Source organism: Miscanthus floridulus, chromosome 18 (genome assembly GCF_019320115.1).
Source record: "Miscanthus floridulus cultivar M001 chromosome 18, ASM1932011v1, whole genome shotgun sequence".
In the NCBI taxonomy this organism is placed as follows: Eukaryota; Viridiplantae; Streptophyta; class Magnoliopsida; order Poales; family Poaceae; genus Miscanthus; species Miscanthus floridulus.
In genome coordinates, this window is record NC_089597.1 from 49,523,873 (window position 1) to 49,549,826 (window position 25,954).

Here is a 25,954-nt window from a genome sequence, read left to right on the forward strand (position 1 = left end):
AATCTAATTACACTAAAGAGCTTGCTACAACTAGTTTGCAAGAATATAAATGAGTGAGTAGGATGGTTATACCACCGTGTAGAGGAATGAACCAATCACCGGGAGAATGCAAATGACAAGAGACAACCTATTTTTCTCCTAAGGTTCACGTGATTGCCAACACGCTAGTCCCCGTTGTGTCAACCAACACTTGGTGGTTCGGCGGCTAAGAGGTGTTTCACAAACCTCGTCCACACGATTGGACACCGCAAGAACCTACCCACAAGTGAGGTAACTCAATGACACGAGCAATTTACTAGAGTTACCTTTCGGCACTCCACCGGGGAAGGTACAACTCCCCTCACAATCACCGGAGACGGCCACGAACAATCAACAACTCATGCCGATCCTCCACCGCTGCACCAAGCCGTCTAGGTGGTGACAACCACCAAGAGTAACAAGCGAAATCCACAGCGCAACACGAATACCAAGTGCCTCTAGATGCAATCACTCAAGCAATGCACTTGGATTCTCTCCCAATCTCACAAAGATGATGAATCAATGATGGAGATGAGTGGGAGGGCTTTGGCTAAGCTCACAAGGTTGCTATGTCAATGAAAATGTGCAAGAGAGTGAGCTTGAGCTGGCCATGGGGCTTAAATAGAAGCCCCCACGAAATAGAGCCGTTATACCCCTTCACTGGGCATAATGCGGGGTGACCAGATGCTGTGGTCCAACTGACCGGACGCAGCACCGGACGCTCCGGTCGTGAATACCGAACGCGTCTGGTCGGCATACCGGACGTGTCCGATAGCTCCCCGACTGCCACGTGTCCTTTTCAAACCAACATAGCCGTTGCTTCGTAATCTGCCGATGACCGGACGCTGAATCACAAATGACCGGACGCTGAGCCACTGTGTCCGGTGGAGTACAGTAAGCATCCACGCCCGACCGGACGCGTTCGGTGATACCGGACCGGACGCTGCTAGTGTTCGATCGACTGCCCTGCCGAACACTGTGCCTGCTGATTCACACCGGACGTGTCCGGTCGCTGAGTCTGCCGCCAAAATACCGGACGTGTCCGGTCACTCTGTAACCAGCACGACTAACTCCTCTTCGACTCTATCTTCTTCACCCTTGCTCAAATGCGCCAACCACCAAGTGTATCACCTTGTGCACATGTGTTAGCATATTTTCACAAATATTTTCAAGGGTGTTAGCACTCCACTAGATCCTAAATGCATATGCAATGAATTATAGCATCTAGTGGCACTTTGATAACCGCATTTCGATACGAGTTTCACTCCTCTTAATAGTACAACTATCTATCCTAAATGTGATCACACTCACTAAGTGTCTTGATCACTAAAACAAAATGGGTCCTACATTTTATACCTTTGCCTTGAGCCTTTTGTTTTTCTCTTTCTTCTTTTCCAAGTTCAAGCATTTTATCATCACCAATGTCATGATCTTCGTCATTGCTTCATCACTTGGAGTAGTGCTACCTATCTCATGACCATCTTGATAAACTAGGTTAGCACTTAGGGTTTCATCAATTAACCAAAACCAAACTAGAGCTTTCAATCTCCCCCTTTTTGGTAATTGATGACAACCCTTATACAAAGATATGAATTAAAGTTCATTTGAATCTATGTTGCTTGCCCAAGCATATTTACCATGTGTAAAGGATATGGACAAGTTTCATAAACTTCATATGATAGCAATTGCTCCCCCTACATATGTGCTAAGAGTTTGGATTGAAGCTTTACACATATGATTAGATAGGAAATATAGGAGACAATTTCTACCAAATGATGCTAAGGTATAAGAGATGGACCTTTGAAGCGTGATACCAATCGGAGTGCACCAACATACCATCCTTAGCACCATTAGTAACTAGACATACACAAAAACTAGAATACCCCATGAGATCAATATTACAAATAAGGGTCTAGTTTCCATAGAATGAACATAGGTCTAGTTACTTTAGCCTATGCATGCTAGTTTTTCATTTCAACATTCAAACCTACAACTAGCATACACCACATAAGCATGGATATTGAAATTAAAAATTTATGCCATGCAAGCAAACATATTTAATGCACATTCAAATTTACCATACAAGTTCATGAGCTTGCTCCCCCTATTTGTATGCTCAAAATTTTAATTGATCCCCTTCCTTTATCATATATTATCTCTCCCCCTTTGTTTCTTTGTTGTCTTTTCACTATGTTTGTACACTATTTCTCCCCCTTTGTCATCAATGACCACAAAGGCTTAAAGTATAGATAGGGTAGGATTATCAATGTCAACAATTAGCACAAAAGGTGACCTCAAATTATAGATATGTTGGGGTGAAACCATGTGAAATGAGGATCATTTTCCCAATTTGGTTCAATCTAGATTACTTGCAAAAGATATTTAACTCTGTTTGATCGAAGGACAAGCTTCTTCACACCTCCAATTAAGGGTTATCTTGTACCATGTTGAGTTAAACACTTATAGCTCATTTTCTAAATCAAACACTAGGTTTGCAAGCCCACAAACATGTCATATGCTACCACTAGATCATTTCAAACATACAAGCAATAGTGGTACCATACAAGCATCAAATTCATTTGATTTTCATGAATGAGCCTATTCAAATGTGAAATATGTCTAGATGCACTAATCATGTCCTTAGCAAGGATGTATGCCATGCCAATCAACTTTTACCTTGGATTGCTCGAAGGAGAGGCATGTCATATAATGGGGGTGCATCAACACATATTGGAGAAGTCAAGTATGTTCAATTCATTCCTTAGCTTGCAAAACCTCTTCTCATCAAGTGGCTTGGTGAATATGTCGGCAAGTTGATCTTCGGTGCCCACACTCTCTATACAAATGTCCCCTTTTTGTTGATGATCTCTTATGAAATGATGACGGACATCTATATGCTTTGTTCTTGAGTGTTGAACTGGGTTGTTGGTGAGCTTTACGGCACTTTCATTGTCACATAGCAATGGCACTTGCTTGAATTTGATTCCAAAATCTCTCAAAGTGGCCTTCATCCAAAGTAATTGTGCACAACAACTACCGGCCGAAATGTATTCCGCTTCGGCGGTTGAAAGTGCTACACTATTTTGCTTCTTTGATGACCAAGACACAAGTGATCTTCCCAATAGCTGACATGTGCCCGATGTGCTCTTTCTCTCAACTTTGCATCCCGCATAATCGGAGTCCGAATATCCAATCAACTCAAATCTTGCTCCTTTGGGATACCATAATCCAACATGTTGTGTATGCTTCAAGTACCTCAATATTCTCTTAGTTGCCTTTAAATGACTTTCTCTTGGTGAGGCTTGAAATCTAGCACACATGCATACACTAAACATCACATCCGGCCTTGATGTGGTAACATAGAGTAGGCTTCCAATCATGGACCGATACATCTTTTGATCCACCATGTTGCCACTAGCATCACTATCCAAGCTTCCACTTGTCCCCATTGGTGTACTAATAGCTTTACTCTCATCCATTTCAAACTTCTTGAGCATGTCCTTGATATACTTGCCTTGACTCACAAATGTGCCATTCTTCATTTGCTTGATTTGAAGACCAAGGAAGTAACTAAGCTCTCCAATCATAGACATCTCAAACTCACTTGCCATCATCTTGCCAAACTCCTCACAAAATTCTTGATTTGTTGATCCAAAGATGATATCATCAACATAGATTTGCATTACAAACAAGTCATTTCCAAGCCTTTTGGTGAAGAGAGTGGTGTCAACCTTTCCCATCTTGAATCCCTTAGAGAGTAGGAAATCCCTCAATCTCTCATACCATGCTCTAGGTGCTTGTTTCAATCCATACAAAGCCTTTCTCAACTTGAACACATGGTTGGGTTTCTTTTCATCTTCAAAACCGGGAGGTTGCTCAACATACACAAGCTCATTGATGTACCCATTTAGAAATGCACTTTTCACATCCATTTGGTACAACTTGATATTGTTGGCACAAGCATAAGCTAGCAAGATCCTAATTGCTTCCAATCTTGCAACCGAGGCATATGTTTCCCCAAAGTTAAGACCTTCAACTTGAGTGTAACCTTGAGCCACTAATCTTGCTTTGTTCCTTATTACTATCCCATCTTGATCTTGCTTGTTCCGAAAGACCCACTTAGTTCCAATCACATTATGATCCTTAGACCTCTCAACAAAATCCCATACTTTGTTTCTAGTGAAGTTGTTTAGCTCTTCATGCATAGCATTGATCCAATCAACATCCCTCAAAGCTTCATCTATCTTCTTAGGTTCAATGGATGACACAAATGAGAAATGCTCACAAAATGAATCCAATCTTGATCTTGTTTGCACACCTCTTAAAATATCACCAATGATAGTGTCCAAAGGATGATCTCTTGCAACATTGGTTGGTTGAAGCACTTGCACTTGATTGCTAGCATTTGATTGATCACTTGGTTGAGATGATGAACTAGCCATTTGTTGATCTTCCACATTGCCATCACTAGTGCTTGCTTGGATTTGATCATGAGAACCACTAGCTTGCACATTTGAGTTAGAGAGTACTTGATTCTTGTCATCTTCAACATCAATCACCACTCTCAGCCTTAACTCACCAATGTCCATGTTCTTCATTGCATTGATCAATTGAGTGCCTCTTATATCATCTAGATTCTCATCTTCCTCTTGGGAACCATTTGTTTCATCAAACTCCACATCATGAACCTCCTCAAGAGTACCACTAGCCAAATTCCAAACTCTATAAGCCTTGCTAGTAGTGGAGTAACCAAGCAAGAAACCTTCATCACATTTCTTCTCAAACTTGCTCAATCTAGTGCATTTCTTCAATATATAGCATTTACAACCAAAGACCCGAAAGTATGCTATGTTGGGCTTTCTTCCATTCAATAGCTCATAAGGTGTCTTTTCCATCATGGGGTGACAATAGAGTCGGTTGCTATAGTAGCAAGCCGTATTGATTGCTTCGGCCCAAAATGAATGACTCACATTGTACTCACTCAACATTGATCTTGCCATATCAATCAAGGTTCTATTCTTTCTTTCAACTAGCCCATTTGATTGAGGAGTATACTTGGCCGAGAATTGATGTCTAATTCCAAATTCATCACACAACTCATCAATTCTAGTGTTTTTGAATTCACTCCTATTGTCACTTCTAACTTTCTTGATTGTTGTTTCAAACTCATTGTGAATACCTTTGACAAATGATTTGAATGTTGCAAACACATCACTCTTGTCAATAAGAAAGAACACCCATGTGTATCTAGTGAAATCATCCACAATCACAAATCCATATTTGTTTCCACCAATGCTAGTGTATGTGGTTGGTCCAAACAAGTCCATGTGCATCAACTCAAATGCCTTAGATGTGCTCATCATGCTCTTCTTAGGATGTGTATTACCAACTTGCTTTCTGGCTTGACATGCACTACATTGCTTATCCTTCTCAAATGTGACATCTTTTAAGCCTCTAACTAAGTCATGCTTAATCAATTTGTTCAATTGTTTCATTCCAACATGACCAAGCCTTCTATGCCATAACCAACCCATGTTAGACTTAGTGATCAAACATGTTGACAATTGAGCTTCTCTAGCATTGAAATCAACCAAGTATAGATTCTCATATCTAAATCCTTTGAATATCAAGTTAGAGCTATCTACACTTATGATCTCTACATCATCCATACCAAATATGCACTTGAAACCAAGATCACACAATTGAGCTACCGACAATAAGTTGAAGTTCAAGCTCTCTACTAGTAGCACATTAGAAATGCTCAAATCATTGGATATTGCAATCTTACCAAGCCCTTTGACCTTGCCTTTGCCATTGTCACCAAATGTGATACTATCAATCCCATTGCTCTTGTTTTCATTGATTGAATTGAACATTCTTGAATCACCAGTCATGTGTTGTGTGCACCCACTATCAAGCACCCAATGCCTTCCTCCGGCTTTATAATTAACCTACAAAAGAAAGCCAATTCTTTTTAGGTACCCAAACTTGCTTGGGTCCTTGTGGGTTAGTTACCAAGGTCTTTGGTACCCAAATGGCCTTCTTCTTTGGGCCCACAATTGGTGTACCAATGAACTTAGCCTTCACACCATTGACATCCTTATAAAGCATGTAACAAGAATCAAATTTGATTGAGGATACATTAGGTAGCTTGTTCTTGTTAGTCTTGCAATTTTGCTCTATATGCCCAACTTGCTTGCATCTATTGCAAAACCGACCATTGCCCTTCACAAAGCTAGCTTTGGGAGTGACAAAGGCCGCCTTGCCTTTCTTGGGGGTATAGCCTAATCTCTCTTTGTTGAGAGAAAATCTTTGGCTACCCAAGCACTTTAGCAAGTGGGCTTCTCCACCATAGGCATTGCCTAAGGCAAGAGTGAGCTCATTCACCTCCTTCTTGAGGTTCTCATTTTCCACCATAAGTGAGGCATCACAAGTGAGACCATCACTCAAAGGTGAAGTGGAAGTAGTAGTGCTACAAGAAGTGTTTGTGGAAGCAACTAAGATGGACTCATGAAAAGATTCATCAATAAGATCACATGTTAGTCCCACATCACATGTTATGATCACTTGCTCCTTCTTGGCTTTCTCCACTTTGACTTGCTCAATGAGAGAGGAGTGAGCCTTTTCAAGCTTAGAGTGAGCTTTGCCAAGCTTCTCATGGGCTTCCATTAGCCTCTCATGAGTGGCATTGAGCTCATCAAGGGATTGCTCAAGAAATTTGACTTTCTTGTTCAATTCCTTGCACTCCTTTCTCTTCATCTCAAAGCAAGTGTGCACTTGCTCACACATGTCCATGAGCTCCTCCTTGGAGTACTCATCATCATCATCATCACTCCTACAAGAATCACTTTCACATTCATCATCATCACTCACATTATATTTTACCTTGGTAGGTTTTGCCATAAGGCATGTCGATGGAGTGTCAAAGATGGAGGGCTTGTTGTTGATGGCAATGCTTGCTAGTGCTCTCTTGATAGATTTCTTGTCATCATCACTAGAGCTATCACTATCCGAAGAGCCATCACTATCCCATGTGACCACATAACCTCCACCCTTCTTCTTCTTTTGGAAGGTCATTCTCTTCTCCTTCTTTTCATTCTTATCTTTCTTGTGCTTCTTCTTCTCATCTTCATCATTATCACTATTGTAGGGACAATTTGCTACAACATGATCGGGGCTCTTGCAATTATAGCATCTTCTCACATACTCTTTGCTTTTTGTGTGATATCTTCTCTTTCTTGCACCATAGCCCTTCTTCTTCATGAATTTGCCCATCTTGCGCACAAATAGAGCCATGGTTTCATCATCAATGTCACTAAGATAATCATCATCACTTGATTCTTTCTTGGACTTGCCCTTGTTCTTGGATGATGATGAGCTAGCCTTGAATGCTATACTCTTCTTCTTCTTATCCTCTTCTTCCTTCTTGTCATCCTTGTCATCCCCCTCCCTTTCCACACGGTATGTCTCTTGTGCCATGACATCACCTAGTACTTGGTTGGGGGTAATGTCCTTCAATCCTCCTCTTATGATGAGCAATCTCAACATCTCAAATCTTAGAGGTAAGCACATCAAGAATCGATGAGAGACATCATCATCCTTGATCTTCTCTCCCAATACCTTCAAGTCGTTGACAATGACTTGCAATCGATGGAACATCTCCGGAATGCTCTCATCATCCTTCATCTTGAAACTTGTCAACTTGTCCTTAAGGATGTATAACTTGGCACTCTTCACCGCTGGTGTGCCCTCATATATTTCCTCTAATCTCCTCCACACCTCATTTGCTCTTTCACAATCTTTGATTTGCTCAAACACCTTGGAATCAATAGCATTGTATATGGTGTTGAGAGCCATTGTGTTACATTGCTTGTTGACCTTGTCTTGGTTGGTGGGATCATCGGGATTGATGATAGCATAGTCATTCTCGGTCACTTCCCATACTTGATCATTTATTGAACCAAGATACATTCTCATCTTTCTCTTCCACCATAGGATGTGCCATCAAAGAATGGTGGTTTGCCCCCCACATGGTTGAACACAACTTGAGCCATAATTTGACACCGAGGTTATTAAGCCTTCAATCAAATAGTGACCACGGCTCTGATACCACTTGAAAGGTCCTAATATGGCTAGAGGAGGGGTGAATAGCCTATTTAAAATTCTACAAATCAACTAGAGCAATTTGATTAGTAAGACAAATAGCGTAATGCAAACTTGCTCTAGCTCTACGAGGGTTGCAAGCCACCTATCCAATAATTCTAGTTGCAATGATAGCTAGACACACAACTTGCTATGATACTACTCACTAAGAGCTCTCAATCTTTCAACTCTAAAGAGCTCCACTAAGCAAACTTAAATAGCAAAGCAAGCTCTCAAATCTAATTACACTAAAGAGCTTGCTACAACTAGTTTGCAAGAATATAAACGAGTGAGTAGGATGGTTATACCGCCGTGTAGAGGAATGAACCAATCACAAGATGAAGATCAAACCAATCACCGGGAGAATGCAAATGACAAGAGACAACCGATTTTTCTCCCGAGGTTCACGTGCTTGCCAACACGGTAGTCCCCGTTGTGTCGACCAACACTTGGTGGTTCGGCGGCTAAGAGGTGTTTCACAAACCTCGTCCACATGATTGGACACCGCAAGAACCTACCCACAAGTGAGGTAACTCAATGACACGAGCAATTTACTAGAGTTACCTTTCGGCACTCCACCGGGGAAGGTACAACTCCCCTCACAATCACTGGAGACGGCCATGAACAATCACCAACTCGTGCCGATCCTCCACCACTGCACCAAGCCGTCTAGGTGGTGGCAACCACCAAGAGTAACAAGCGAAATCCGTAGCGCAACACGAATACCAAGTGCCTCTAGATGCAATCACTCAAGCAATGCACCTGGATTCTCTCCCAATCTCACAAAGATGATGAATCAATGATGAAGATGAGTAGGAGGGCTTTGGCTAAGCCCACAAGGTTGCTATGTCAATGAAAATGTGCAAGAGAGTGAGCTTGAGCCGGCCATGAGGCTTAAATAGAAGCCCCCACAAAATAGAGCCGTTATACCCCTTCACTAGGCATAATGCGGGGTGACCAGACGCTGCGGTCCAACTGACCGGACATAGCACCGGACGCTCTGGTCGTGAATACCAGACGCGTCTGGTCGGCATACCGGACATGTCCGGTAGCTCCCCGACTGCCACATGTCTAGTTCAAACCAACATAGCCGTTGCTTCATAATCTGCCGATGACCGGACGCTCACACCGGACGCTGAATCACAAATGACCGGATGCTGAGCCGCAGCGTCCGGTGGAGTACAGTAAGCATCCACGCCCGACCGGACGCGTCCGGTGATACCGGACCGGACGCTGCTAGTATCCGATCAACTGCCCTGCCAAACACTATGCCTGCGGATTCACACCGAACACGTCCGGTCGCTGAGTCTGCCGCCAAAATACCGGACGTGTCCGGTCACATACCGGACGCGTCCGGTCACATACCGGACGCGTCCGGTCACATACCGGACGTGTCCGGTCACTCTGTAACCAGCGCGACTAACTCCTCTTCGACTCTATCTTTTTCACCCTTGCTCAAATGTGCCAACCACCAAGTGTATCACCTTGTGCACATGTGTTAGCATATTTTCACAAATATTTTCAAGGGTGTTAGCACTCCACTAGATCCTAAATGCATATGCAATGAATTAGAGCATCTAGTGGCACTTTGATAACCGCATTTCGATATGAGTTTCACTCCTCTTAATAGTACGGTTATCTATCCTAAATGTGATCACACTCACTAAGTGTCTTGATCACTAAAACAAAATGGCTCCTACATTTTATACCTTTGCCTTGAGCCTTTTGTTTTTCTCTTTCTTCTTTTCCAAGTTCAAGCATTTTATCATCACCAATGTCATGATCTTCGTCATTGCTTCATCACTTGGAGTAGTGCTACCTATCTCATGATCATCTTGATAAACTAGGTTAGCACTTAGGGTTTCATCAATTAACCAAAACCAAACTAGAGCTTTCAGCGTGCTTCAGAGGGTTTCTACACACCTCTGCAGGAAGATTTTTATAATGCATATCTTAATAGTGGGGCAATATTTAGATCTCAGAGGGTGTACAACATTGAGACCATTGTAGCAGCAGCTAGAGAGCATATTCGTCCTTACCTATCTTACCTACTAGGGCTAACAGATTTACTTGGACGGACAGGCCTATATGTTCCATCTTGGGTCCGTCAATTCTATGCTACACTTTGGATTGACCCGCAGCACAGATTCATTCACTTTGCTTTTAGAGGCAGAGATTACAGGCTAATGAGCACTCGGGTCAGAGAGATACTCAGACTTCAGGAGCAGCCCATCTGGCTACATGAGGTCTGCTATGGATAGACAACGCCTCCTAGATGCCGTCACAACGGTCTTGTGCCCCCTATAGATCTAGTCCGCCATTGCTTTATAGAGCCATTCGGTGAGGGGTCGAGCAGGACACCTAGTGATCTCACTCCTAAAACTAGAGTGTTGGATGCTATTATGAGGAGGACACTACTTCCGAGGAGATAGAGCATGCACCTTAGCCACAACTTCACCGCTCTAGTCATACCCGTGCTCCAATCACACCGAGGTCAGAGACACAGCGGAGGAGTTCACGTCCACCACCTTGACCATAGGGTTCACCTCTAGTGACTCACTTGGATTTGAGGGCCGCCACGGCGAAGCAGGTTTAGCAGATCAGATTTGTGGACTTTGAGAAGTGGTTCCCGCCAAGGCGGGATGAGCGTGCTTCAGAGGGTTTCTGCACACCTCTGTAGGAAGATTTTTATAATGCATATCTTAATAGTGGGGCAGTATTCAGATCTTAGAGGGTGTGCAACATTGAGACCATTGTAGCAGCAGCTGGAGATCATATTCGCCCTTACCTATCTTACCTACCAGGGCTGATAGATTTACTTGGACGGACATGCCTATATGTTCCATCTTGGGTCCGTTAATTCTATGCTACACTTTGGATTGACCCACAGTACAGATTCATTCACTTTGCTTTCAGAGGCAGAGATTATAGGCTGATGAGCACTCGGGTCAGAGAGATACTCAGACTTCAGGAGCAGCCCATCCGACTACATGAGGTCTGCTATGGACAAACACCGCCTCCTAGATGCCCTCACAACGGTCTTGTGTCCCCTATAGATCTAGTCCGCCATTGCTTTATAGAGCCATTCGGCGAGGGGTCGAGCAGGACACCCAGTGATCTCACTCCTATAGCTAGAGTGTTGGATGCTATTATGAGGAGGACACTACTTCCAAGGAGACAGAGCATGCACCTCGGCCACAACTTCACCACTCTGGTCATACCCGTGCTCCAGTCACACCGAGGTCAGAGACACAGCGGAGGGGTTCACATCCACCACCTAGACCATACGGTCCGCCTCCAGTGACTCACTTGGATTTGAGGGCCGCCACGGCCAAGCAGGTTTAGCAGCTCAGATTTGTGGACTTTGAGCAGTGGTTCCCGCTGAGGCGGGATGAGCGTGCTTTAGAGGGTTTATACACACCTCTGCAGGAAGATTTTTATAATGCATATCTTAACAGTGGGGTAGTATTCCAATCTCAGAGGGTGTGCAACATTAAGACCATTGTAGCAGCAGCTGGAGAGCATATTCACCCTTACCTATCTTACCTACCAGGGCTGACAGATTTACTTGGACGGATAGGCCTATATGTTCCATCTTTGGTCCGTCAATTCTATGCGACACTTTGGATTGACCCGCAGCATAGATTCATTCACTTTGCTTTCAGAGGCAGAGATTACAGGCAGATGAGCACTCGGGTCAGAGAGATACTCAGACTTCAGGAGCAGCCCATCCGGCTACATGAGGTCTGCTATGGACAGACAGTGCCTCCTAGACGCCCTCATAGCGGTCTTGTGTCCCCTATAGATCTAGTCCGCCATTGCTTTACAGAGCCATTCGACGAGGGGTTGAGCAGGACACCCAGTGATCTCACTCCTACAGCTAGAGTGTTGGATGCTATTATGAGGAGGACACTACTTCTGAGGAGACAGAGCATGCACCTCAGCCACAACTTCGCCGCTCTGGTCATACCCATGCTCCAGTCACACCAAGGTCAGAGACACAGCGGAGGGGTTCACGTCCACCACCTAGACCATAGAGTCCGCCTCCAGTGACTCACTTGGATTTGAGGGCCACTATGGCCAAGCAGGTTTAGCAGCTCAGATTTGTGGACTTTGAGCAGTGGTTCTCGCCGAGGCGGGATGAGCGTGCTTCAGAGGGTTTCTACACACCTCTGTAGGAAGATTTTTATAATGCATATCTTAACAGTGAGGCAATATTCAGATCTTAGAGGGTGTGCAACATTGAGACCATTGTAGCAGCAGCTGGAGAGCATATTCGCCCTTACCTATCTTACCTACCAGGGCTGACAGATTTACTTGGACGGACAGGCCTATATGTTCCATCTTGGGTCCGTCAATTCTATGCTACACTTTGGATTGACCCGCATCACAGATTCATTCACTTTGCTTTCAGAGGTAGAGATTATATGCTGATGAGCACTTGGGTCAGAGAGATACTCAGACTTTAGGAGCAGCCCATCCGGCTATATGAGGTCTGCTATGGACAGACAGTGCCTCCTAGACACCCTCACAGCGGTCTTGTGCCCCATATAGATCTAGTCTGCCATTGCTTTATAGAGCCATTCGGCGAGGGGTCAAGCAGGACACCCAGTGATCTCACTCCTACAGCTAGAGTGCTGGATGCTATTATGAGGAGGACACTACTTCCGAGGATGGGGTATCGCGAGGGCTTGACTTGCATACAGTTATGGTTACTGAACTCTCTGATGCAGCAGATAGTGTTTGGCATTTGGAATCTCCTTCTATCAGAGATGGAGGATACTATTGCAGAGGGGTTCAGGGGTCACCGGCAGCTGCTACATGCTCACTGGATTACATTCCTGATCCATAGGACAGTTACTATGAGGCCACCAGAGATGCTGGCAGATTATAGTGGTGCTACTACAGAGTTCCCTGCATACAACATGACTCAGATGATCCGTCATAGTGCAGTGAGGACACCCAGCTAGCCGAGCCGACGTCCAGAGGTGCCAGAGACTGCAGCTCAGTAGGATGAGACCATTAGGGGCATAGTAGCTATAGAGGAGGAGCAGCTTGATGCTCAGCACGAGGGGATTGTCGCGAGTGACCCCAGTGATAGCTCAGATGATGACTACCAGCCTATTCCTCAGATGCCTCCACGACAACATGACCATGAGGCCGGTAGCTCCAGTTCAGCTCCACCTGCACCGTAGATAGACCCCGCTCTACTTGCCATACTTGAGCGGATAAGGCAGGATCAGGCTCGCCAGGCTTAGGAGACAGCTGCCACTTTTGCACAGTTTCAGACTAGGCAGGATGAGTTCCAGCGACAGCAGCAGGCGATCCAGCAGCAGCAGGCCATGCATCAGCAGCTACTTGGGTTTATGCAGCATGTTGTGACAGCTATTGGGGATCCACCGCCACAGCCTTCACCCCAGCTTGGTAAGCTTGCCACCACTTCTATGACTCCAGCATTACAGCCTAGTGGGCTTCAAAGTTAGGGACAGCCACCAGCACAGTTTGCTTCACCTACAGAGCAGGTGTCCTAGTGGTTTGCCTCGCTAGTGCTAGCCCCACAGTTCACACCTCTTTAGACGGGCTGCTAGTGCCAGATACCTTAGTCTCCAGAAGCCTTGGAGCAACTTTTAGTGAGTTGACAAGGCAGCCTACTCCTCCATATTTACATGTCCCAGGTCCTTCTACAGTTGCACCTATTACCGGGACTACAGAGACGCTCCCTTCTTCTATAGCATCATCAGAGTCGCCTGCTTCAGTGATACCTGCACAGCCTATGGCCGCTCCAGTCCCTGATCCAACCCAGACCGCTTCAGCATTGCTTCCAGCTATAGAGGGTCAGACTGCTCAGAGCTCTAGATCAGATGATGATGGCACACAATTCTAGCTCGCTCCTCGTACCTCAGCGCCCGACTCGTCCGCTGTAGCCCCGCCGACCGACCCTTAGGTTTTGGTGTTTGACGCCAAAGGGGGAGAGGGATCGAGTATGTTAGACTTAGGGGGAGCGACTACTTATCTAGGGGAGCTTAGTTTATCTATTATATTTGGTTGTTATGTGTGATACACTATTTTGCATTCGTGTGTGTTTACTTTCATGCATCAAACTATATTTATGTGATAGTGATATCTACGTGATCGTGATATTTGGCATGTGTGCTCTCTACTTTGAATCTTTTATATGGCATATCACTAGTGTTATGCTCATTTGCTTTGCTTCCGCGTTTTACTCCGATGCAAATGAGCTTTATTACTTGTACTCATGATTATTTCATATCTTTTGAGTACATCATGATTGGCTTGAGTCATATAAGCTTGCCTAACTCCTTTGTTCTTATTGTCAAAAGCTTATATGAACCAAGCATGTTAAAAACCTCAACTCTTTCACATACTCGAGGTGGTATTGTCATCAATCACCAAAAAGGGGGAGATTGAAAGCATCTAGGCCCCTAGTTGGGTTTCGGTGATTAATGACAATACGTGATTACTATGACTAACGTGTGTTTTGCAGAGGCAATTAAGTTAGGTCATGGTAATGGAGATCGATTGGGCTATCATGGTGGTCATGCCCCTACGATGGAAATCGTTTCAGTTTTCAAAGGATGGACGACAAGGTTAAGGATGGACTAGTTCTAAGTGTCGATTGGAGTTGAAGAGACACTTAGAGTAGTTTAGGACTTTGTTTTTTCCTTTGGCCGTACTATTAAGGGGGGTATAGACGGGTAGCTTGACCTAGGTGAGCCTAGTGAGCTAGGTGTGGTGCACACTTGCTAAATCTAGCACTAGGTAGCTCCTAAGAAGCCCTTAGATCCATTGGAGCAAACTTAATTCACATATGATCGAGAGTTAGAAGTGAATGGAGGGTCAAATACATACCGGACACTGGCTCTGGGGTGACCGGACGCTGGCGCAGAGTCCGGTTAGTTCATTTGATCAAGATGAAATCGTCTGGTGCGACCGGATGCTGAGAGGTGAAGTGACCGGACGCTGAGTCCCAGCGTCCGATCAACTCCAATAAGGTTCCAGAGAGGGAAAATCATGACCAGACGTGTCCAGTCAGTGTTGACCGGACGTTGTCCTGCGTCCGGTCACAACTTAAACACTGGAGTTTGGGGAGAACTGACCGGAGCGTCCGTTCAACATGATCGGAGCGTCCGGTCACCCCGCAGAGGCACATAACGGTTTGTTTTTTAGCCATGGTTATAAATACTTTCTCCATTCGTGTGTGGGGATACTTTTGCTCATTTCAACAGCTGAGAAACACCTTTGAGAGTGCCAAGAAGAGCAAGGTCCTAGTGAGGTGATTGAGATTTGAGAATCCCAAAGAGAGCTCTCGTTAGTGAAAGCAAGAGTAGCAAAGTGTACATCCACCCTTCTCATTAGGCTTGTCGTGGTCAAGTGAGAGTTTGTGCTTGTTACTCTTGGTGATCGCCATCACCTAGATGGCTTGGTGGTGATTGGGAGTTTGGTGATTATCCGGCGGAGCTTGTGGATGACCCAACTCAAGTTGTGAGCGGTTGTGGGTGATTCACCATGACGGAGTGTCAAAGAATTAACCCGTAGAGAGCACTTGATCCTTGCGCGGATCAAAGGGGAGCTACACCCTTGCGCGGTTGCTCCAACGAGGACTAGTGGGGAGTGGCGACTCTCCGATACCTCAGCAAAACATCGCCGCATTCCTCATTCTCTCTTTACTTTGTGCATTTACTTTGAGAAATTCAATTCTTGTCATTTACATTCATAGAATTGTCATGCTAGAGTAGAATTGGAACATAGGTTGCTAAACTTTTGTGCGGTAGATCAATAGAAACACTTTCTAGGCATAAGAGGTTAATTAGGCTAACCGTAGGATTTAAATTTTTGCAAAGAAATTTTGAATTAGCCCAATTCACCTCCTCTTGGGCATCTTGATCCTTTCATATACCTCCATGCAGATAATGCACTAAGCAGGAGGAGTTGGAGGCGATATGTGAAGCTACGAGTGCATAGACCTACATGTGTGATGAGGCAAGCTTTGTTCAGTGCAACAAGGCAACACTGTCCCTATGCCGCCAGGGCCCACCCCGTCGTTGACCCCTATTAGAGCGTGGCCATGCGCCTCTACTTCGATTGGCTTCACTGTTGCCCCATGCTGAGGCCCATGGGCCGCCATCGCCTTTGTTCCGCCACTTCCCCACGCTAGACTCATTGCAACGCCGCCGCCCCTTTGCTCTGCGATGCACTAGAGCACCTTTGCCGCCACCTCAACGACGTCAATGCTACGCATTAGGGGACCTACGCTGCCACCGATGTTGTTCGAACATGATCGAGCGAGTAGGAAAGAGAAGGGAGAGAAATGATGAAACGAGAGATAGAGGCAGTCAGGGGCCCACCTATCAGAGCTATTGGGGGGGGGGGTGTTATAGAAACACATGAAGAAACTAAATTTATTTAGTTTATTTAATACTAGAGATAGATATAGAAGATGCACCTTCTTGGCTTCTGAACCAAACCCCATTCCTCAGTGGATTCCTCGTGTACGTCGGGCACAAGTGACTGTGCAGTTTTCCAAGTTCTGGCAGTTGGCACAGAGATATATACTAAGCCAAAGTACATTGCTCCGTATCAGAAATCTTAAAGAGCCTCTCATGGAGTGCCACGTAAAATTTATGGATGGCGTGGAGGGAGAAAGAGAGAAAGGTGAGAGAAAGAGGTGATCGATTTGTAAAGCAGCCACCTCATGAGAAGAAGTTTAGAACATAATTAACACACCATTTCACCATTATATGATTTAATGTTATCGTACACTAATAAAATTCTTTGTTGAGTACACAAATTAAGAATAATTAGATTATTATAAAATGACTTAAAAAGACAACTTATTATATAAGTTAGTTGTTAAATGGTCTCATGATTACGTAACACTACATAAGAGTGTATCCAGTAGTCTAGTAGACAATACTAGTGTGCTTGTTCTTGTATTGGTCTGGAGATGAGCGCTGTGTTGACGAGTGACAACCTTTGTGTTGGGCGCTGCGTGAGCGTGACGACTCGTCCGCGGACCGAATGCGCTCGCTGTGCGCGAGAGGAATTCGGGCTGAACTGGAGTTTCGCCACATGCGGTCCAACACGTCCACGTGCACGCTGAGTAGGAGTAGGCATCTTCATCTCTGCTAGGTGTCTGACGATCGACCCCGGCCGCCGGCGGCCCCGCCGCTCTCGCGTACTCCATGGGACGACAAACCGCCAGCCCATTATACCGCCATGTCTTGGCAGAGCAGAGCGATCCATACCAGGCAGCAGCAGAGGATCGACCACACGCTGACGCGGGCCGTGACCTCGAGGCCGGTCGACCGCAAGCGGCAGCAAGCAACAAGCACTGCCGCACAGACGACACGTCGAGGGCCGGAGCAGGCACGCGGCGAGGCACCGAGAGATACGTGCCCTGTTCGTTCGTCCGCATAACTGAAAATACTGTTGATTAATTTATAGTAAGAAAAAAATACTATTTGTTTGGCTAAAAAAATATGGCTTATAATCAAGCGAAAAGCGCAAGACTGAAATCCGGAGTCGAACGAATCTCTTGCTCTGGCTAAGGCCGGAGATGTTTTCGCTTTGCACACAGACGCGCGCAGGACACGGTGCAATCGCAACACGGCTGGGGCCTGGGGGCCCGGGCCTGGGTCGGCGCGAATAACGCCCGTCTCCCCCACGCAACTGTTGGAGTTTAGTCCCACATCGTGTAGCGATTGTGGGGGAGCACAACATATAAGGCGGGAGAACCCTCACCTATCAGGCTAGTCTTTTGGGTTGAGAAGGCCCAATGCCTTATATGTTGTAGCTCCGGTGGACCTGGGACCTGTGGGAGCGCAGGCTCGTGGTAACGAGCCGGGCCGGCTGCAAGCCAGCTCCAAGGTCGTGAACTCGGTGGTCACCACCGGTTCCAACAATTGGTATCGGAGCCCATGGTCAGAAAAGCTAAACCCAATAAAAAATCTCGAGCGTCACATATGGCGGGGGCACCCCGATGTGTGACTATCGTGTAGCGATTGTGGGGGAGCACAACATATAAGGCGGGAGAACCCTCACCTATCAGGCTAGTCTTTTGAGTTGAGTAAGGCCCAAAAGCCTTATATGTTGTAGCTCCGGTGGATCTGGGACCTGTGGGAGCGCAGGCTCGTGGTAACGAGCCGGGCCGACTGTAAGCCAGCTCCAAGATCATAAACTCGGTGGTCACCACCGGTTCCAACAGCAACGCATCCATCCCCATCCACAAATAAAGCGTCAGTTTCCACCGCCGATCGAAACCGCTGGCTGGATTCCTTTCTTTGACACCACCTTCGAGCCAGAGCATCTCTGTTCCAAATCCCTTCCTCTTCCTCCAAGGCTCCTCCAACCTCCTTCCGCTCCCTGTTTCTCTGCAGCTCCATCTCTCGGTCTTCGTCGATCTCTCTGACCTGCAACTAACGACCTCCATGGCCGGCAAAGCTGCTGCAGACACCGGTAAGTAGCAAGTCTAAGCCCCCCCAAGAAGCAGCCTAGCGCAGAGACACAGAGAACATGCAAGTCCAAAGATCAATGGCTCGGCATGTTCTTTGCGGCGCAAGTTTCGCTCTTGTAACCACCGTGCTCATCTCTGTGCTGCTGGGACCAGGGAGCAACAAAGTCGAGGAGTCCTCCTCCTCCTCCTCGTCGTCGTCCATGGCGGACGTGTACAAAGGCGAGCTGACGCCGCTGCAGAGGCACGTCGCCTTCTTCGACCGCAACAAGGACGGCATCATCTACCCCTCCGAGACATACCAAGGTACTCACACTGTATAGTAGTACGAGAGTGTGTGTCTCTTCTGGATCACCGTACCGGCGCTTGAAAACAGCAAGCAGGTCGCTGTCCGTCGCTGTGAGAATAATAGGACTGGTGACCCACCAATCATTCACCAAGTGTGTCCGCGCTGCTGCTGCAGGGTTCCGAGCTATCGGGTGTGGCGTCGCCCTGTCTGCGGCCGCTGCCGTCTTCGTCAACGGTGGACTCGGACCCAAGACCGTACCGGTACCTCACCTCTCTGGCTCTCTCCATGGATCACAGCGAGTCGCTTGACTCGCTTAAATTTTTGCATTGAAATATCTGAGGCCTTGTTTGGTTTCCATAAGTCAGGTGACTGAAAATTAGTGACTTATAAGTCATGCCTGTTTGGTTGTAGATGATTTATAAACTCATTAAAGGTGTGGGCCCCATATGAAAAAGGGTGACTTATAAGTTTTAAGCAGGGGTGAACCAACTTAAAACTTATAAACAGGGGTGACTTATAAGTTGGTAGTGTTTGGTAAAATAAGTTATTTTTTTTCACTTTTTAACTTATAAGTAGGTGACTTATTTGGAACCAAACATGCCCTGAATCTTTAGAGCATGAAGTTAGTGGAAAACTATAAATATGTTAATATCGGTTTTCGCTAAATATGTGGCGTGCACTTTCACAAAAGCTTCAGTTTTTCTATATAAGTCAGAGAGAAAAGACTTGTAGTAGCCAATGATCGTTTAGAAGTTTCAAACTAGCTAGTTAAGAGCAAATCAACTGTTCTGGCTAAATTAAAGCAGACCGGCCGGCCGGCCGCGTTGGATGTCTGAAAGGTTGTTTCCTATTTCTCTGCAGCACATTTTCAGCTTCTGGAGTTCTGGTAAAATGATGACAGTTTTGCTCCTCCTGTCTCCAAACCAAAAGACGCCTACATCTCTACGACGTTTCCTTTTAAAATTTACGAAAATTTAATAACATGTTCATGTATGTCTATTATACCTGTAACCTCCTCTGAAATTACAGTCTATGTGTAACACACACACACACCCGCCCCCCGCCCCCCTTCTCTCTCTGTGTAAATTGTTTTTAAACTCTTCTTTATTGGTCGTGTTCGCTTTTTTTATAATTTATTTTTTCAGCTTGTTTTTTTTTAGCAAGAACATTATTTTTCTATCACAACAAATCAGTCAGAACAATGTTTTGGCTTGATTTTTTAGCGAAGCGAACGGGGCCATTAACACAAACTGGCCAGAATCCTGCTGGTACATTTGAAAAAAAAATCAATGTTACTAAGTGATGATATTTATCTAAAAGAACGTAACGTATTATTCTCAAATCTTAGAAGACCTCGCCTCAAAAAAAAAATCTCAGCCGAAGTAATATTAATAGCTTCATTTAGAGTCATAAAGGATGCCACCTGATCAGATAAGTACTGATCGGGAAAAATGTCCCTAACGTGAAGATACTGGATCGATGCCAGATTGGCAGCACCCATAACAGCTTGAAAGAGAGATGCCACCTTTCTCTTCAGAAAAAAGCGAAATAAAAAGGCAGGTATAAAAGCTACCTGCCGTGTTTTATGGCGTATAGCTACGTGCATGCATTCCATTGTGCACACCCAAGACTCTCAACAAAGTACAAAGCTTTGGTCCCGTTCGCTGGTCTGAAACTTGACTGAAACTGGCTGAAAAAACACTATTCTGACTGAATTATTATGAGAGAAAAATACTATTCCGACTGAAAAAACAAGCCGAATATGAATACGCCGAACAGGATAAAGAAAAACAAAGTACAAAGCTATACGGCACCTTCCTTTTGGTTAATTATATATCTTTTGAATTGTCGCTCTGCAATAGTGGTGTATACGTGTGTCAGTGCGCATATCGATTCAGGTGTAAACTAGGATATCACCTTAATCATTTGATATTTTTATTATTGTCTCCCTGATGAAGCTGACAGACTCGTGTGTGTCCATGCATGTTTCTGGTTTCTTTCGATGAAGGAGAACGAGAAGAGTGCGCCTTTCAAGCTCCCAATTTACGTGAAGAACATCCACAAGGGCAAGCACGGAAGCGATTCAGGAGTCTACGATTCCAACGGAAGGTATTAATTTCTCTAATTGCCATCTGTCAGACGACTGTCACCATCAGCCAAGAGTCCGGCTCGATCTGCTGGCCAGAGCGAGTTCTAACTTTACTGCATAGTATATTGGCAGCAAAACCAAGACAAAGAAACACTGATCATTTAGGCAGCAAAGCATACCATAAATAAAGTCAAATTGATTCCTAGTGCTGAGACACACGAATTGGTAGGCGAGATGAGTAAACAATAGTATATTAGTATTGCCTATTTTCTGATGTGAGTTAGATGGATGCATTATCTCTTGTCATTAGGAAAAAGCTTACAGCTGGGGAATAAGGGTCTGTGCTGTGTCGTTTGTAAAGCTAAAAGCAGCACGCTCGTCTACTGCTGCATCTCGTTATTAATTAATATAAATATGCAGAACAGCAAGCTAAGCATGGCACAAAACATAACATTGGCAAGAGTGTACCGCATTAGTTAACTGAATCATGAGCCAAACGAGGCGAAAAGAAAACTTGGATCTATTATAGGGAGGATGGGTTGGCGATCCAGTGCAACAACAGTTCAGTCAAAGCTTAATTAGAGATATGAAGGCACGTGGTTTAGGCGGCCTCTCAGGATGTCTACATATGTTCTATTTAGTTGATGCGTTAGATAGAAATTCCACGACTCAGACGAAGCGCGTCACAACCAGCCTTCCTCCATGCATTCGGTAGTGGATAAATGAAGTAAGTGGACACATTCAATGAAGTAGATGAAAAATTGAATGACCATGCATGCAAGTACAATATAAACTGTAGGTGTACTTTGCATGAAAAAGTTACTACAGTAGGGGGATTTACATCACTGTGCTTTCACGTGTCCTAAAGTAACTATGACTAGAGGAATTTACATCATATGTGCCTTCTCCTTTTACATTAATGAATTTACTATCAATAGATACTAGGCAGTAAATTTTTATGCATGCACGAGTGCCTCCCTAAGTTATCCGGAAATTCACTCAGTAAATTTGAAAGCACTGGACATCTTCATCTACGTAGGGTGGGTCGAAAGCGGGTGGACACATTTAATACCTCCCCTCCATGCTACCATCACATAAAAACAAGTCGGGCAGGTGGACACATTTAATGCCTCCCCTCCATGCTACCATTACATAAAAACAAGTCGGACAGGTGGACATATTTCAGATAAAAACAATTCACCGACCATGCAGGAACATTTGTAGTTACACATGCATCCATGCATCTAAGAGATGGCTTGGGTTGCGTGCACGTTGCTCCCGAGGTGATCGGTGGTTAGGGTTGGTCGCCATTAATACGGCTGCCATACTTGCATCTGCACCCATGCATGCAGAGGCGCCCGTTCCTCCTCCAACTCTTGCCTATATAAGCATGTGCCATCCATTGCTTCATCGCACCCCTTCCAGCCCTCTCAGTGTCTTCATGTGTCCTCCTTGTAGTTCATATACGAGGAATCAGTAGCTATGGCCTCAAGGGCACCTGCAGTGGTGAGTCGACCCATCTCAGAGATATATGAAGGCACGCCGTCAAGACGGCCTCAGAGAGTGTTCACGTAGCCTCTATTGCCTCCTCCATATATGATTTATTTCTAGCGGTCCAGATGACAGCTCCTCTAGCTTAGCGCCACGCATGCCGTCCACCTCAAGAGTCTGACAAGCATGCTCTATCGCTTTAAGGGGCCCACCATTTATTCTACCCAAGGCATTTATTCTACCAACCAAGAAAGCATTGACACTATACCTCTATTGAACGCATGCAAACTTAAAACAGGCACACACGCATGCATTACAACATTAGCATTTAATTCCCACACGCTCATGTCTTTGTCTTTCGAGTAATATCTCATGTGTGGCTGTGTCATTTGAGTAGTAATTTTGATGGTTGCATCGACATACATGACAATAAGTAATACTCCGTATGTGTTAAACTATGTGTGCCCAATTAAGTTAACTCTAGCTCTCACTATTTGTTGGGATAGTTACGATAATGTGTATGGGTGACTGGTCCATTAGTATAGATACTCTACCTTTTTTTAGTGTATGGTGTAGTTACTCTACCGTTTTTAGCGTAGTCACTCTACCTTTTTTAAAAGGTAATTACTGTACCTTAGTCTAACTAGTGCATTAGGAATTTGGATTAGTTGATTCGATGCCAACGAAGTCTCTTTAGCAGATTAATCTTATTTGCTCCTTGTATAAGGTATGTTATTGATTTCGTTCTTTGCGTTAATACATGATGTTTTGGGTTGTTGTACGCTTGGTTAACTTAGTTAACCAAACCTCATTTGTATGGCCGCACTGATTAAAGGCATGCATGCATACTTGAGTGAGAGTGTGCATACGCATGCAGTCGCATGTGCATGTGCATGCATGCATGCCTACTGAAACAGATGCTCATTATTGCAGCGAAGTGAGTACTTCCTCCTTGGTACTCAAAAATAAAGTTGTTTTAGACGAGGCTTGGATATGAAAATATAAATCATGAATAACTTTTAAGTTGTTGAGTTTAGAAATGTGAAAGCCATATAAATAGATTTATCTTGAAAAATACATAAAAATATACATATATCACTTTTTGATAAATATTTTTATAAAAACAAAGAGTCAAAGTAATACTTTGGAGATCGTGTCGCTGTCCAAAACAACTTTATTTTTGAGTATGGAGTGAGTAGTTGAGACTGCCGGTATTAATGAGCTTCTTGCTCCCAGCAATTGCAATAGACTGAAGTGTCTGTTGCACCTAGATATAGATAATTTTTTACCTATACAATGAGGATAAGAGGGACAAATTTGTTCGTAGAAAAAAAACTAATTGAATAAAATATGTTGTAAGTAAGTCATCGACAACGAAGCACGAGCAGAACAAATTTGTTCGTATAAATAAAAAAGAAATTCGAACAAAATATGTCACCTGCGGCGAAGTGCGGGCACAAGTGGCTAGTTAAGCTGGTGATGGGTGGAGAAGAGACTCCATTATATTTTAACACTTCCCTCATGTGGAGTCTCAATAGGTTAGGCATCAGGCAGAGAATTGGAGAAAACAATAATATATTTTATTACACCGGTAAATTAGCAAGAATTTGAACTTGAGATCTTTAGCTCCTATTCTAATACATGCACCAATAACTTCAAGCTTCTACACGAGGGAGCCTATTTGAGAGGGAGGCCTCACACACATGGAAGCTTAAGGTGTATTTTCTGTTGAACGGATATGCGACGTTAATATAACTTATGGCTTAGTGCCTTAGTTAATTCTAAGTGTCTAGGATGGAGTTATCAAATACACAACCCTGAATTCCCTCAACACCTGTCTGAGTTGTATTGGATCATGGTTTTAGAAAAATGAGGGGGTGGGCTATGGATCCGAGGGGTTTTCGTCCCCACAAAGATACAAGCACACAACTTGACCAGCTGTGCTACGACAGGCCGACAGCTCCCCCACGGTCATGTAAAATGCTGTTCTTATCTCCTAAGAGTCCAAGTACAATAGCCTATATCGAACCAATAGCCTATATTCAGTCATAATCAGAACCAACTAGTTGGCTTCATGACGCGGCTGCAGCGACTACTTGTATACAAAGGAAGATATATATCCTTCAAATTCAACTTCGAATCTGTCACCATCCATATGAAACCTCTCAGATGGGCGATGTACTACTTTACAAGTGACCAGGTAATCATTTGGCTTACCAATAAATAAATTTCTCCTGATGGATGAAGGTTGGAGGAAAAGGGTGAGGAAGAGTTGATGGCCACGGTTTAGGAAAGACTGTCTAACTACTGACAAGTAGCAGTGTAGCACTGTGTAACGCTAGTTAAAGAAAAGGGCAAAAGGCTACCAAGACACAAGTGCAGATATTAAGGAATTGGATGCCTTTGGTTTCATTTTGTAATTTACCATAGGCCCTTTTGCCAAGACAAGTCATGGTACAGAGAAACATGATGTCTTATTGCTAAAGAACAGCTCATAAACAAATACGAAAACTAAGTAAATAGCCTGAAAAGAATATCTATTTTTCCAAAGAAAAAAAATATCTAATTACAGTATCTATCAACTTGCAGATTTGTCCCTGAAAAGTTTGAGGAGATTTTCAAGAAGTATGCCCACACCAGGCCTGATGCTCTTACAGGCAAAGAGCTACAGGAGATGCTGCAAGCTAACAGGGAACCTAAAGACTTGAAAGGATGGTAAGTTCTCTGCAACAATCGACATTTGACAAGCAATATACTTGATCCCTCTGATTGAATATTTTTTCTGCAAAATTACCGCAGGCTGGGTGGCTTTACAGAATGGAAGGTGCTGTACTCCCTGTGCAAAGACAAGGACGGGTTTCTCCACAAAGACACTGTCAGGGCAGTCTACGATGGCAGCCTGTTCGAAAGGTTGGAGCAAGAGAGGAACTCAAAGAAAGAATCGAGTAAGAAGAAATGATAAGAAATCCAGACGCTCTGACGTGGACGAATTTGTAAATTACGCTGTGCCCGTAGTTCGGTAAATACCGTAATTTGATTGAATCTATATGTTTGTCGATTCATATAAAGATATTGAAGTAATTGTCGAACATGTTTGAATTAGCAAGACATCCGTAGTTGTGAGCTTTGATAGCCTCCCATATTTTTTCAGTTAATATTTTATATAAATGTTTTTGTACGGTGCTTGAAAAATGTTTCGATCGTGTTTGTTGTTCTTTGAGTTGTCTTAGTTAGTCATGGTAGATGGTGTTTCCGTTGTTACCTCTTTTTGAGTCTATTGTTTGTCTAGTCTAAGCCGTGTTCTTTATCTATATAATCAACAACTCTCTTGCTCGATTCGTAAAAAAAAAATACTAAGGTGAATTGAGACAATAGGAGTGGGCACTTGTTTGAATCAGGCATATAATAAAAATGTGAGGCTCCAACGTATAAAAGAGACCAACATAATTTCTTT

General features: G+C 44.3%; 1 protein-coding gene across 1 annotated transcript; it reads left to right on the plus strand.

Moving 5' to 3' along the window:
- The first annotated feature begins 18,400 nt into the window (after positions 1 to 18,400).
- On the plus strand, positions 18,401 to 25,715 carry LOC136519939 (probable peroxygenase 4). Its single transcript, XM_066513319.1, has 6 exons — positions 18,401 to 18,636; positions 18,788 to 18,937; positions 19,095 to 19,180; positions 20,929 to 21,029; positions 25,090 to 25,215; positions 25,300 to 25,715. Exons 1-6 carry the CDS (start codon positions 18,609 to 18,611, stop codon positions 25,457 to 25,459), a joined length of 651 nt encoding a protein of 216 aa, XP_066369416.1. The 5' UTR covers positions 18,401 to 18,608; the 3' UTR covers positions 25,460 to 25,715.
- Positions 25,716 to 25,954: the final 239 nt, after the last annotated feature.